The sequence below is a fragment of the Toxorhynchites rutilus genome, chromosome 3, assembly GCF_029784135.1.
Source record: "Toxorhynchites rutilus septentrionalis strain SRP chromosome 3, ASM2978413v1, whole genome shotgun sequence".
Taxonomy (NCBI): domain Eukaryota; kingdom Metazoa; phylum Arthropoda; class Insecta; order Diptera; family Culicidae; genus Toxorhynchites; species Toxorhynchites rutilus.
In genome coordinates this window covers 65,603,366-65,616,025 of record NC_073746.1, presented here as the reverse complement: position 1 = coordinate 65,616,025, position 12,660 = coordinate 65,603,366, and the positions used below count along the sequence as shown (strand labels likewise).

Genomic DNA, 12,660 nt, shown 5'->3' with positions numbered 1-12,660 from the left:
TCAAATCGCCTTCAATGAATTTTATTCTTTAGTCCGCAAAAATACCATAGTTAACTGGCAACGCAAATGGAACGAAGATGAATTGGGTCGGTGGCTCCACTCGATTATCCCTAAGGTTAGCCTCAAACCATGGTTCAAAAGTCTGGACTTGAGTCGGGACTTTATTCGCACCTTCTCCCGACTCATGTCCAATCACTGTTCGTTAGATGCGCTACTCTTTCGTATTAATCTTGCCGACAACAATATTTGTGTTTGTGGCCAAGGTTACCACGACATCGAGCACGTTGTTTGGTCGTGCGAGCTGTATCTTGTCGCCAGATCGAATTTAGTAGTCACCCTTCGGGCCCGAGGAAGGCAGCCCATGATGCCGGTGAGAGACGTGTTGGCTCGGTTAGACCTTGATTACATGTCCCAAATATATGTATTCCTTAAAGCTATCGATCTTCGTGTGTGATTGTCCTTACACCCTTAGTTTTTCCTTTTCCTTTTCCTTTGTGAGAGATCGGATCCCTTCTTAAGAATAAGATGAAATGTAAATACATATTAGATATAAGATAGGTTTAAGAATTGAGTGTGATGAGTGTGATTGAGAGTGTGATTGAGAGTGTGATTGAGAGTGTGATTGAGAGTGTGAGTGTGATCATTGTCAATATATCCTCATATCCCCTCCTTTTCCTGAAGAAAATATGTCACCCTTCTAAACTCGAGTCGACCGCGAGTAATCGGTTTCCTATATTATTAACATTAGAATTAAGGAAAAATGTTTATATACTAGTAACAATACAGTAAGGAGTTCGGCTCCTCTAAACCTATGTAACTGAGCCTGTAAAAATAAACGATTTAAATAAAAAAAAAATTAAAAATAAAAAAAACTAACCGTTTTGGCCAACGCAGCCTACACCGAGCGCCACAACAACGTGGCCCGTATTGTTCATCGACAACTGGCGCTCCAATGTGCTCTACTGGAAAACAACGTACCAAACTACCGGTACCTGCCTGCACCTGTCCTGGAAAATGACCGTTTCAAGCTGTACTGGGATCGCACTGTTCTGACCGACCTCTCGATCCACCACAACCGCCCAGATATAATGGTTTACGACAAGAGCGACCGCAAAGTCACCATCATCGATGTCGCTATTCCACTGAACCAGAATCTGGAGGAGACCCACGGTCGCAAAATCTGCAAGTACCGACCATTGGCCGTGGAGCTCAAGGAACTGTGGGGGCTAAGGGAGGTCCCAAGAATTGTTCCAGTCGTTCTCTCTGGAACTGGAATTGTCCCGAAGACACTTCTGGAAGCGCTAAAGGTGTTGAATATGGAGAAGGAATTGGCCGGCATCCAAAAGTCGGTCATCCTTAGCACCTGCGCGATTGTCCGACAATTTCTCGGTCAGGACTGAAACAGCACGAGCATGCAGATACGTGCATTCCGCAGAGCCTAGTCCCCCTTTGGCATTCAGAAGCCCGGGGGCAGGTGAAAATTCTGGCTAGGTTCGCCTAGTTAAGAAGTGAGATAAGTCTGTTAAAAATAATCGAACTGAACGAACTAGTTTTTTTTTCTTGAATCAATGCAAGCGTTCAAAATAATAAGGGCCCAACTGACATTTTAGCAGAAACTAAAATTTCAGTATTATTGAGGTGTTCTAAACTAAATTTCAATTAAATTTTACTTCTCGTTACGTCGACCAAAAACTTAAATGAGCAAAGTCAGAATCACAGAATCGTTTTTTACGGAGAAACATTTGACAGTGCATGGGAATAAAGGTTGCAATTTTTTTCGTGTAAAATGTATTTAAAAAATAAGTTTTATTGACTCCGTATGACTTAAATTGAGACGAAAAGTTCAACGCTTGCATCCTTGTTTTAGAAGGATGAAGTGCTCAGCACTCTTATTACAAAGTAATTAAAATTGCTGACAAGAGATAAACTTCCATGAATTTGCTCTAAAATCCAAACATAATAGACATTAGAACACTAATTCTGATATAAGAAGAAATAAAAGAAAAATGAAATATTTTAGTTCTGGACATGTTCTGATTTTTTAAAATGATGAATGTAATGCGAAAAATATTTTTTGGAAATATGTAATTAGCTTCTGTAATTCCTCTTTCAACGTTATTCATTGACACTTTCAATTTTGTACCATTTGAGTAAGTGACTGGTGTGCCTGATATGTGAACTTCCTATCTTCCTGGCTACTAATACAATCAAAGTTCAACACAACCAAAACCCGTGAACCTTACCACCTTCTATTCTTCATCTCGGTACTGCTGTATGTCTGTCCATAGCAATTTTCCGGAAAAAAGGTAATGAAGATGGTAGAGTTTCGATGGCATGCGCTGCCATCACTATTTCTCAAAAAGTGACGTCAGTCCTTGTGTTTATCTTTGATTGCCCACCGTATCCATACGTACGTACATTTTTTGGAGATTCCGCTGAATATGAGGCTAATGTGATAGTTTGCAGTGAATATTTGTGAAGTCACGTGAATATTTGTGGAGTCGAAAAAGACGGATAAAAGTGATATTTACATGTGCCATTTTTACTCCCCCACGTTCACAGAAACAAACGAAGTTTTATTATTTTAACCTTATGAAGTGTACGTTTCGAAGGCTTTGAGTGTCGGTGTGTATGTTGTGAGAGAATAATCACAAATTAATCAAAATTTCACCAAAAATGTTACTGATTTCAAGAACTAAGCATGCGATTTCTCTATGGGCCTTTTCACCACACAAATAATCGTAATAAGCCACGATACAATCGTCAAATTATCATGCAACCGTGAGAACTTGCAGCATTGTTTTATTCCTTTCATATACATTCCATATTGAAAGCAAATAATAACGACACGATATTTTGCTTGCCAATACAGATATACTTCGCCTACTGCTCCACCTCTATATGTACCCATTGGTCCATGGCATTAGAGCCCCCGCAGACTGCAGACTGACTTGTCGACCGATAGTTCGGTCGGCTTCTTAATCAGTACGGAGAGGTATGCATGTGCGCACATTACACCGATTCAGTTGGGTTGGTTTTTGCACCAGGAGGCCGATCCGACCAAACTGTAGGCTGAAAAAAAGTCTGTAGTGTGCGGGGGCTCTTATAAGACCAAGGCGCCTAGAAGTATAACCTAAGGTGGGCCAACTTGCTGAAACCACTCTTCAGCCATCTTGGAAGTCTACTGTGTTTTGTTTGTAAACAGAACACAATACGCTAGTGCCGAAGTTCGTTCATGATCAGTCTGTCCCTTTCACGCTACAAGCAAATAATTCCCCTTCTGCTTTCTTCCGTACTGTTTTCATATACCGCTCCCCTAACCAACTTAGTGACGAAACGACCTCACCTTAGGATATACTTCTAGGCGCCTTGATAAAGACAAGCAATTTCAAGCAACTTGGTTTCACTCAAGACGGGTCTATGGTACTAGGCAGTGTTTGAAAAAATCGCTTTCGTTCGTTCAAATATGATCTTTCAGGAAACATTTCCCCCAGCGGTATTCTTTTGTTGTTATGTGTTGCAAATCACGACACAAAAGAGAACGAGACAACTCTGCATCGGCTCGCACTTTATTGCACACCAGCATGCAAGCAAAGCTATCATATACGCTTTTGATCAGAAAGCTTATTTTCTTGTTTGCCTCTAACTTATGCATATCGACCTCTCCACGCATCATGAAACAGCAGGACCGTACGGACCACGCAAAGCGAAAGATTCATATTCAGCTAATGTAGCAGATCCTGATTTTTAAGTCTCAGAGAGTGCAAACTATATGATTATTTAGCTCGACAGAGGCTAAGGGAAGGGTAGTCAGATTATATTTTCCATTTTTAACGCCGCTATCCCTTGAAATATATATATTCATATAGACCGCATAGTTTTACTAGCAACACCGCTCCAGTGAGAAGCAAAAACTCTCGCGTTTTATCTCTTTTCCCATTCGCTGCTCTCCGCAAATGGTGACTAAATGATGACGTAATTTTTCTTGTATCATTTATTGCTTTGCACTTTTCTGTACAGTGGGTTTCGCTATAGTAAAATGGGACGATATATGTGGTTCAAACTTGTATGCAGGCTTCGAAAATGGTATGCGATGTTTGATACAGATCGGATATGCAATCAACAGTCTTCGTTCCTCTCTTAGTTTAGTCACTAAATATTACACATGTGATTACTGACATTCATACAAGTATCTGAATGATCCTCTCATATTTGGTTATATGTTGGTGAGAGTTTACTTGCATGACACATTGTGTATCATTCGATTTTAATCGAAATCCAAACACTGGTACTAGGTGAGGCCGTTTCGTCACTAAGTTGGTTAGGGGAGCGGTATATGAAAACAGTACGGAAGAAAGCAGAAGGGGAATTATTTGCTTGTAGCGCGAAAGAGACAGACTGATCACGAGTGAGCTTCAGCACTAGCGTATTGAGTTTTGTTTACAAACAAAACACAGTAGACTTCCAATATGGCTGAAGAGTGGTTTTAGCAAGTTGGCCCACCTTAGGATATACTTCTAGGCGCCTTGGTTTCACTGACAGCATCATGTGTCCAATCCCTAGCATGCTGGCACATTTGCGCAACTGTCATCTTATGTTTGGCACGTCATTTATTTGTGAGTGTACCGGTGCCGAAATATAGGGAGTAGTTGTATATTTTATCGAGCAAAATAAGCAATAAACCTGAAAGTTTCTAGCACTAAGATTTCTATCCCATCCACGAAAATGATCGAAGCATTGTACAGTGTGCCATTTATGCTGTTCGAGGTACCGAATCTCAAACTTAAGCGACCGTCCTGGATACAGCAGCCATCGGCAATGACTGTTTTCTCATTCGTGTTGCTTTCGTACTTTTTGGTAACAGGAGGTATGATAGGTTCATGATTTTTTTTATATTCGATAATTGAAATTTTTTATGAAGGAATAATCTACGACGTGATTGTTGAACCTCCGAGTGTGGGATCCACAACAGATGAGCATGGCCACACCCGTCCTGTAAGATTGATTTTTTCACATGTATTGGGATCAAATTAAAATATTCATTCTTCTGTAGGTTGCTTTCATGCCATATCGCGTCAATGGCCAGTATATAATGGAGGGACTTGCTAGCAGCTTCCTGTTCACGATTGGAGGTCTTGGTTTTATCATAATGGATCAAACCCACACGCCCGGTAAACCGAAGCTTAACAAAATACTTCTAATAGCAATGGGTTTCATCTTTATTTTGGTTTCGTTTTTCACGACGTGGATATTTATGAGAATGAAGCTTCCAGGGTATCTGCAGCCCTAATATTTCAGTTTAACGTAAATTTAAAGCAATTATCGTTCGTCATTTGCTATGCGCATTTATTCTACAGAATAAAAGATATAAAATGTCCAAATCTATGTTGCATATGTAATATCTGTTGAGAATTTATCCATATTCGAGAATTTAGCTTTCGGGAAATATATTTGAGCTGGCGGTTTTTTGTTCACAGTCTAATGCGGAAAGAGCTAAAACGATGGAAAAACTCATTATAACTGAATTCTGATAAGGATTCACTGTATTACTTTGTAAAATCGGAAGATTTATCAATAATATGTTCGAATTCGGCGAATGAGAGGGCCCCATCATCATCCAAATCGGCTTCCTCCAAGATATTCTGACGATTATTAAAATACATTAGTTGCAATAAACTGTTTATATCGATGATATGATTACCGTTATTAATTGATCAATATCGCTATCACTTAGGGCATTATTGTATCCGGTTAATCTTTGTATGACTTGCTTCAGATCGTTCTTTCCAATCATATCATCTCCATCAAAATCTGAAAAAACATTCGACGCATTGAAAAAAAATTGTCCAGGCTGACTATCCTGCACCTACCAAAAATCCTAAATGCATGCTCGGCCTTCACGGACTTCGGTGCTGCATCGGAGAATACCGACATCATGTCGAGAAAGTCTTCGAACGATATTTCCACGTTGTTTGAGCTGAATACTTTGCAGATCCGATCCCCAAAGGGATTAACGCGTAGCTCCGGGTATTGGAGAATTTTATTCATTGATAGACGGGCATTTTTATTGTGACCCACTTTTTCCGGGGCAAGACTCTTGAACTTCTTGTGCGCGCTGTGAATGATTCAGGAGGAAGTACTTTGCATTTAATTGCAAATTGATAGGTGTGGTGTACACTTACTAAAGAATTTCTTTCTTGGTGAAGTATGTGAGGTCCTCGTAGTCTTGTAGCTCCTCGTCTGTAAATTGGCTCTTTACCTGACCCATTTCAGCGTTTAAATTGATAGTCGTTACTGTTAATTGAGCATTTCCTCGGGGAACTTTAGTCTACAACAAAAACAAGAGAAAATTTTTATAGACTAAACAATTGTTTTTGTTGAAATTCCTATTGGAATATTAAATCAGCTATTAACTGTCAACATACAGCTAATAAAACGTTAAAAGGGCGTAGCTTCCCCGTCTAGGGATGTCACATATTTTTTTAAGTTTTCGTATCATATGAAAAAGTGTCTTTATTTTCATCTTTATAAAATAAAAATGGAAAGCTAAATGTGTTGGGAAGCACAAAACCTAAGAAGGAAAAGTCCGATTTGAACTGTCTTTATTTTATTGTATTCGTCCTTTCCCTCAGATCAATATAGAGGAGAGAAAAATTGGAAAAAATCCAAAAAACTCTGAAGGGAGAATTTCCTTTTTTTTCAATTACATTCTGATAAGCGTTTTTAGTCCATTTGATGTTAGTGCAATTTTGTTCTATAGTGGAAATGGATTTTCAGGTGGAATAACGCTTGTTTTGACGCTTTTCAAGCATTCACACGGCATAAAATAAGGTAATAGATAGACTTAAGGTAGGACCAGAATGCCGCGCTATGCGTCACATTGCGACAATTGTGCGTTGACACTTTATTTTAAATATGTGTGTTTCCATTTAGTCGAACACAACAATGTGTTGCGTCATTAGTATCGTTGTACTAAACGCTAACATTTGTTCTAAACTGCTTGCGCCGAATTCGCGATGACAATGGCATAGTATCGACGTCTGGCGGCAACTTCAAATTAGGGCCATAATTTGGGTCCCAAATTCGCTAGTGTAATCCCTATCAGATTAGAAGACACGAAACCGGTTTTTAAATTCTAAAATTTGAATGAAATTTTTCGCATCATGTTATTTGATTACTTGAAACACGTGTTTCTGACTTTCATTCAACTATATGGCTAAACAATTCCAACATTGTTGCTGAATTTTTTCATCATAACATAGAGTTGTTTTCATAAACAATTTTCGTATGAGACTTTTTCACCACCTGCAAACAAAAATGTTTTTCATTTGATTAGAATACTAGTTTGATATGGAAAAGCTAATTTTCATTGATAATTTTAATTTTGAAAACGTGTTCATTCCGACTGAAAATCAGCTATTCTTTCACGCTCCCCTAAACTAGTAAATGAAGCTCAATGCCGCCAGCGCGGATATGTCAATGTGTTGTTTTTAAATACATTCAACTGATCCGTGGACACAACAAGAACAAGATTTTCATACGAATTTCATTTTATTTTTGTTTTTTTGTTTTTGTGGAGACGCGAATGCAAGATTGTGACTGAATCAACAGACTGCGTCGGGCGAATGTTTTAGTACAAAACGCAAGCAATGACAGCTGATGAGAAGCAACGAATAACGTGGCATTCTGTTTCCACCTTTAATTGCTTCACACCACCATGTTTGTTGACAGCCACTGCGAACTTATTGATATATTCACTTTCTGTTATAGAAGCTTTAAACTACAAGTTTATTCGCCTCAGCCTTCAAAAAGATTAATTTGAAGAGAACGTCAATTTGGGCGGGACGAAGTTTGCCAATTCAGCTAGTATTGAATAAAAATGAAAAATTTCTAATTTAGTTTTAATCAGTTTTTAATCAATGTAAGAAATCGAAAGAAATTGGCAATTCAATTTTAATATCATAAACGATCGTAAAAAGGACAGAAGAAAAACATTATATGATAATAGCGAACCGTGTGTACGGTTATAAAATAACAATCTTACCTATCGATAGCGGGTTCAATAAAACACAATGCAATAAAATAACGGAAAGGGAAGATCACACACATTTCTTATCGCGGTAGGCTCCGTTGCCCTTAGAATGCAGTGAAGAATCATAGATAAGCTTTAGCCAGGAACTGTATATGGTGAATCACATATAAGCGAAAGGTAAAGGAGTTATATGCAAAGAGGCAAGTAAATTTATAGTTTTCTCTTTTTTTAAATTTAAATTTAGATTAGATTTAGGATAGAATGAAATTGTATAAAAACCCAAGATAATATGAATAAAGTAAGTAGTTTTTGGAATTGTGTCGTTACGAATACTACTCAAATCCTTGAAGAGACTGAAGAGAGTTCTTCAGATTGAAGTCCTCCAACGTTCGCAGCAATTGTTATATAATTTACGTTCGGAGTTCATGAAAATCTTGATCTCGGCACGACGTCCGGACCGAGTGTTGTATGGCTTTGATTTTGTTCAATTTCCTTGGTTCGTATTATATTAGAGATTTGCTGCTACTGATGAAGAGTCGGAATTTTCAACGGAATTTTCTTCGGCAGCTATCTCGAAGGAGACAACATATCGAGCAGTACCAACACCGATGCTGCTGCTCTTCACAGTTCCGCTCTTAACGGACGATGACTTCCTTGACGAGGAACTTTCCGATTTGATCGAAGCCACTAAGAAGCTGTCCACCGATGCCCACAAGTATCGCGCCAAACGTGACCGCAAGGTGCAGCGTGCGCGTCAACCGTTATCTGGAGGAAGATATCTCGCCGGAGATTTGTATCTAGTTCGGCAAGGAAGCTCTGCTGCTGGACACGTGATCTCTCCATCATCAATTAATCTGTCTCCGGAACGCGCTGGAGTTCGGAATGAACGTGCATCTGTCGGTGAACGGCTTTCTGCGGAATGTGCTGCAGCTGGGCGCCCGATTGGACAACGTCCAGGGCAACGCCAATATGGCAAAGACGGAAAAGAAGTTCATCAATGTGGCCGCCTTCAAAGTTCGCACAATAACCCGTGTGAAGAATCATGACAAGCGTTCAGCTGTTGCCAATAAAACGTATGTGTGTATGTGTGCGATAGTTTCTTTTATAAGAATAATCATTCCTATTTAAGAGAACACAATTTCATTAATTAATTTGAATAAAATATCGCATAAATTTATTCGTACATTCATTCATTCATATGACGTCTTCAGTGGCAGTAGTCGTTTTTATCAACAAATATTTTTTCGTTGAAAAATGACAGCAAACGCACACAAAATAGTACCCGACTCGGCAAACAATAGTACATAACCGTGTTTGGAATTCACTCCAAATAGCTGTATTTGGCCAAATAGATTTATGTCAAATTTTTGACAAAAACAAATAGGTGTAATTATGGTTGTAAAATATTTTTGCCAAACATGGAATTTGTACTAAATTTTGACCAATTTTTTTCTGCCGAAAAGTGTTAAATATTTGAACTTCGGTCAAACAGTGAACGGCCACCTTAATAAAAGTACTAACGTTATTAGTCCGACGTGAGATTTTTATGTAACGCATTTTGTTAGCACTTAGCACTTGTAGTTTCTAGATTTGTAGCTTATAACTAATGTTATGAGGCTGATTATGCAACAGGGTCCAGGTTGTGCCTTTTGAATTTAAACTTGAGCTTGGGTAGATACACTTCGTAGTTGCTCTCCGTGGTTGGTCTGAACCAGCGAAAGTGCACGAAGAATGTGGTCAATAGCGATTGGGAGTAAAAAATCCATTCTCATTGTGCAAGTTTTGATGATTCGACCTTCAAATAATTAATAACGACACTAGCCATGTCTCACCCGTGGCCGAGTGGTTAGCGTCTCACATTATCATGCCGGGTGTTCGGGCTCGATTCCCGTTCTGGCCGGGGGATTTTTTCGTCAAAGAAATTTCCTTCGACTTGCACTGTGATCACGCGTATTCTAGAGCTTGCCCCTCGGAATACATTCAAGGCGTGTTATTTGGCTTAGAAAATCTCAACTAAGTATTAATAAATGACGCTAGTTAATGCATACGTTGAGACGGCAAAAGTTCCACAGGGAACGTTAACGCCATTCAAGAAGAAGAAGCCATGTCTCACAGTTACCAGAGGAAGGATAGGAATGTTAGTATAATATTTGCGGCCAGAAAAGTCGCCTCTATAGCGTTGTTCCTCCTCAGATATTATGGAACGCTTTCATCTTGGTCTGATATTGAATAATCACTTTCAGTTTCGTTCAGGTATATATCGGGAACACGTCTGGATTTTGAAATAGTCAATCTTGAGTATGTTCATATAGATCAAAAATACAAAACTGATGAAATCATCCAAAAATTTCAGTTTTGATTTCTAAATACCCTATAGTAAACTCTATCCGGATAATGGCAAATTAATAGAAATTTTGAATTATTGAAGTATGAAAAAGTAAATTTAAATATGAAAACATAACTTAAAAATTCAAGTTGGTGCAAATACCTACTTTTTATTCGGGTTAGCACAAACAAAAGCGCCACACGTCAAAGCTGCCCTCGCGGTGTTTTCGCCAAAGCATACAACTGTCAAGTCGTGCTGAGAGAATCTAGTTTGTGTAGTAGAGTGCGTGATACGCGATTGCAATTTTTATTTTCCCAAAGGCGAATAGTGAATACTTTTCCCAATTTAGGTGTTTGTGGGAGTTTATAAAGCCCACGTCTAGATACTGTGGTTATTACTAGATAAAAGTTATCGAACATTTACAATGCACGTCTAAATAAGCGCTCAACCGATGCGTATGCTCGAAGCGAGCACCCTTTTTAAATGATTTATCGCGTCGCGGAGTGAAAAAGAACGAAATTTGCCGAAAGAATGAAATCTAGTCTTTGTTTTACCTACTGCACTCTTCTGATTGTCTCGTTTGTTTCCAGGTAGGTTGAATGGTATGGATTCCATAGATATAAAGGTCTTGTCTTTCTATCGATAGCTGGCAAAAAGGAAAATCTCTTTTTATGACTTGCACAAACAGCTTTTTGTTTTTTTTTCTTCACCTGCTTACGCTTTTGTTTTCCGTTCACCTCCCACACAAGATTTTCAAGGACTCTCTTTCTCTTCTTGATGATGCAATATATGTTTATGCTACCGTCGATTGGTTTGAGGTTGAAATAAACTATATTTTATAATCATTTAACGAATATTTTTTCTCCGTTTTTTTCTAGCGGCCTGTTGTTTATTCTCGTGGCATCGGAAGCGTCGAAACCACTGAGTCAGCACAAGGAGCAGCATTTACCGTCGGTTCATCGCGAGCATGAACCTCCGGAGGAATCGACGGAGGGGATCACCACTAATAAGCCACTTTCGGAAGCGAATCTTCCGAGGTCACGCGAACGAAGTTCACAGGTTGCGAGTGAGTTCGATGGGATATTCAGAAGTGATGATGATGAATCGGTTGTGCGACATGTGAAGTCGAAGCATGGGGTGGGGAGAGTGAGTCGCAGGAAAAGCTCTTGGAAGAAGGATGTGTTTGTTGAGAGGCCAGTGCGGTTGGAATCGCCACCGGATTTGAACGAGGCTATTTTCTGCAGGCGGTTTCTACCAACGCGGCATCACAAACAACGGGTGAGTTTGAATTAAGATTGACGTGGTCTCTGACGCCATTATTCTTTATCGATTTTGTTTTCCTCTCTGGGTTATAGAACTTGATAAGAGCAGCGCGCAATCGCCAGTCGCTTGTGCACAAAAAAAAGTACATGTTTTGTATAGTGAAGATGTGTATTTGTCTTCATCGTGCATCGAATGTAAAATTTATCAAACTAACGGAAAACAAAACTACTGGATCTATTATTTATTCGTTTTTTTTGTGTTTGTGAATTGTTTTCATCGTGGGGATTCCAACAAATTGTCCCAATCTCTGTGTCTACACTCCGTCGTCTACAGTATCAGACAAAATATTTGCAATTGATACTGAGTAATGATAAAAAGCATCATTAAACAATAGTGTTCATAAATTGAAACAGGGTTAAGGGGGTAGTACACTATGGAAATAAAAAAAAAAACATAAAAAATATTTCTGGCTTAAAATGTTCTCTGGGATGTCTACTTTACTGTAGTTTTGGTCCCATGTTTGCCCGATGCTCCGTTCCAAAGTCACAAGCCAATTAATAGTCCCAAGTCTTTGCTTATAGAGCGCGTGAAGAATGCGCGCGACACATACATCAGCCGCTTACGGGAATGGATATCCTCCTGGCCATCAATGGTATCAAACAATATAATATAGGGATATATCAAATTTTTGAATTGGTCCTATGCGCATTTGTCGATCAAAGATTCGAACAACTTGATTCGCTTACTATCGTGACCAGAGCGGTGGATTTGCAATATTGATGCATGCAACCAAAAATCTAAAGTTTTGGAAATTACAGCAAATATAGCAACCTGAAACTGCAATGACGTTCTACAAGGCGTTTTAAAAATAATGAAAGAACTTGAGCTTGAAATTGGACGGGAGCTCAAGAAGTTCTGCGGAAAATCAGATAAGGATTAAATCGAAAAGACAGAGATGCGGACTTTAGAAGCAGCTAGAGAAAACTGCAAGTCCAACTTGGCAACAAAAAAGTGACTTGATGATCGCCTTTCAAGCGTT

General features: G+C 39.0%; 3 protein-coding genes across 3 annotated transcripts in view; 2 read left to right on the top strand and 1 right to left on the bottom strand.

Moving 5' to 3' along the window:
* The first annotated feature begins 4,597 nt into the window (after positions 1-4,597).
* Positions 4,598-5,381, top strand: LOC129776916 (putative oligosaccharyltransferase complex subunit CG9662). Its single transcript, XM_055782858.1, has 3 exons — positions 4,598-4,867; positions 4,922-4,995; positions 5,054-5,381. The coding sequence occupies exons 1-3, from the start codon at positions 4,726-4,728 to the stop codon at positions 5,288-5,290; spliced, it is 453 nt and encodes a 150-aa protein (XP_055638833.1). The 5' UTR covers positions 4,598-4,725; the 3' UTR covers positions 5,291-5,381.
* Positions 5,326-6,416, bottom strand: LOC129776914 (calcium and integrin-binding protein 1-like). The gene is made up of 5 exons (XM_055782857.1): positions 6,183-6,416; positions 5,871-6,115; positions 5,702-5,811; positions 5,551-5,642; positions 5,326-5,493 (listed from the first exon to the last, which is right to left on the bottom strand). The coding sequence occupies exons 1-5, from the start codon at positions 6,266-6,268 to the stop codon at positions 5,472-5,474; spliced, it is 555 nt and encodes a 184-aa protein (XP_055638832.1). The 5' UTR covers positions 6,269-6,416; the 3' UTR covers positions 5,326-5,471.
* A 4,192-nt stretch (positions 6,417-10,608) lies between these two features.
* LOC129773200 (uncharacterized) overlaps positions 10,609-12,660 on the top strand; it is a 90,810-nt gene continuing 88,758 nt past the window's right edge. Inside the window, exons 1-2 of the mRNA XM_055776787.1 lie at positions 10,609-10,948; positions 11,237-11,636. Of these exons, the coding sequence (XP_055632762.1) occupies positions 10,890-10,948; positions 11,237-11,636 (459 nt within the window). The 5' untranslated portion in view covers positions 10,609-10,889. The remainder of the gene's footprint in view (positions 10,949-11,236; positions 11,637-12,660) is intronic.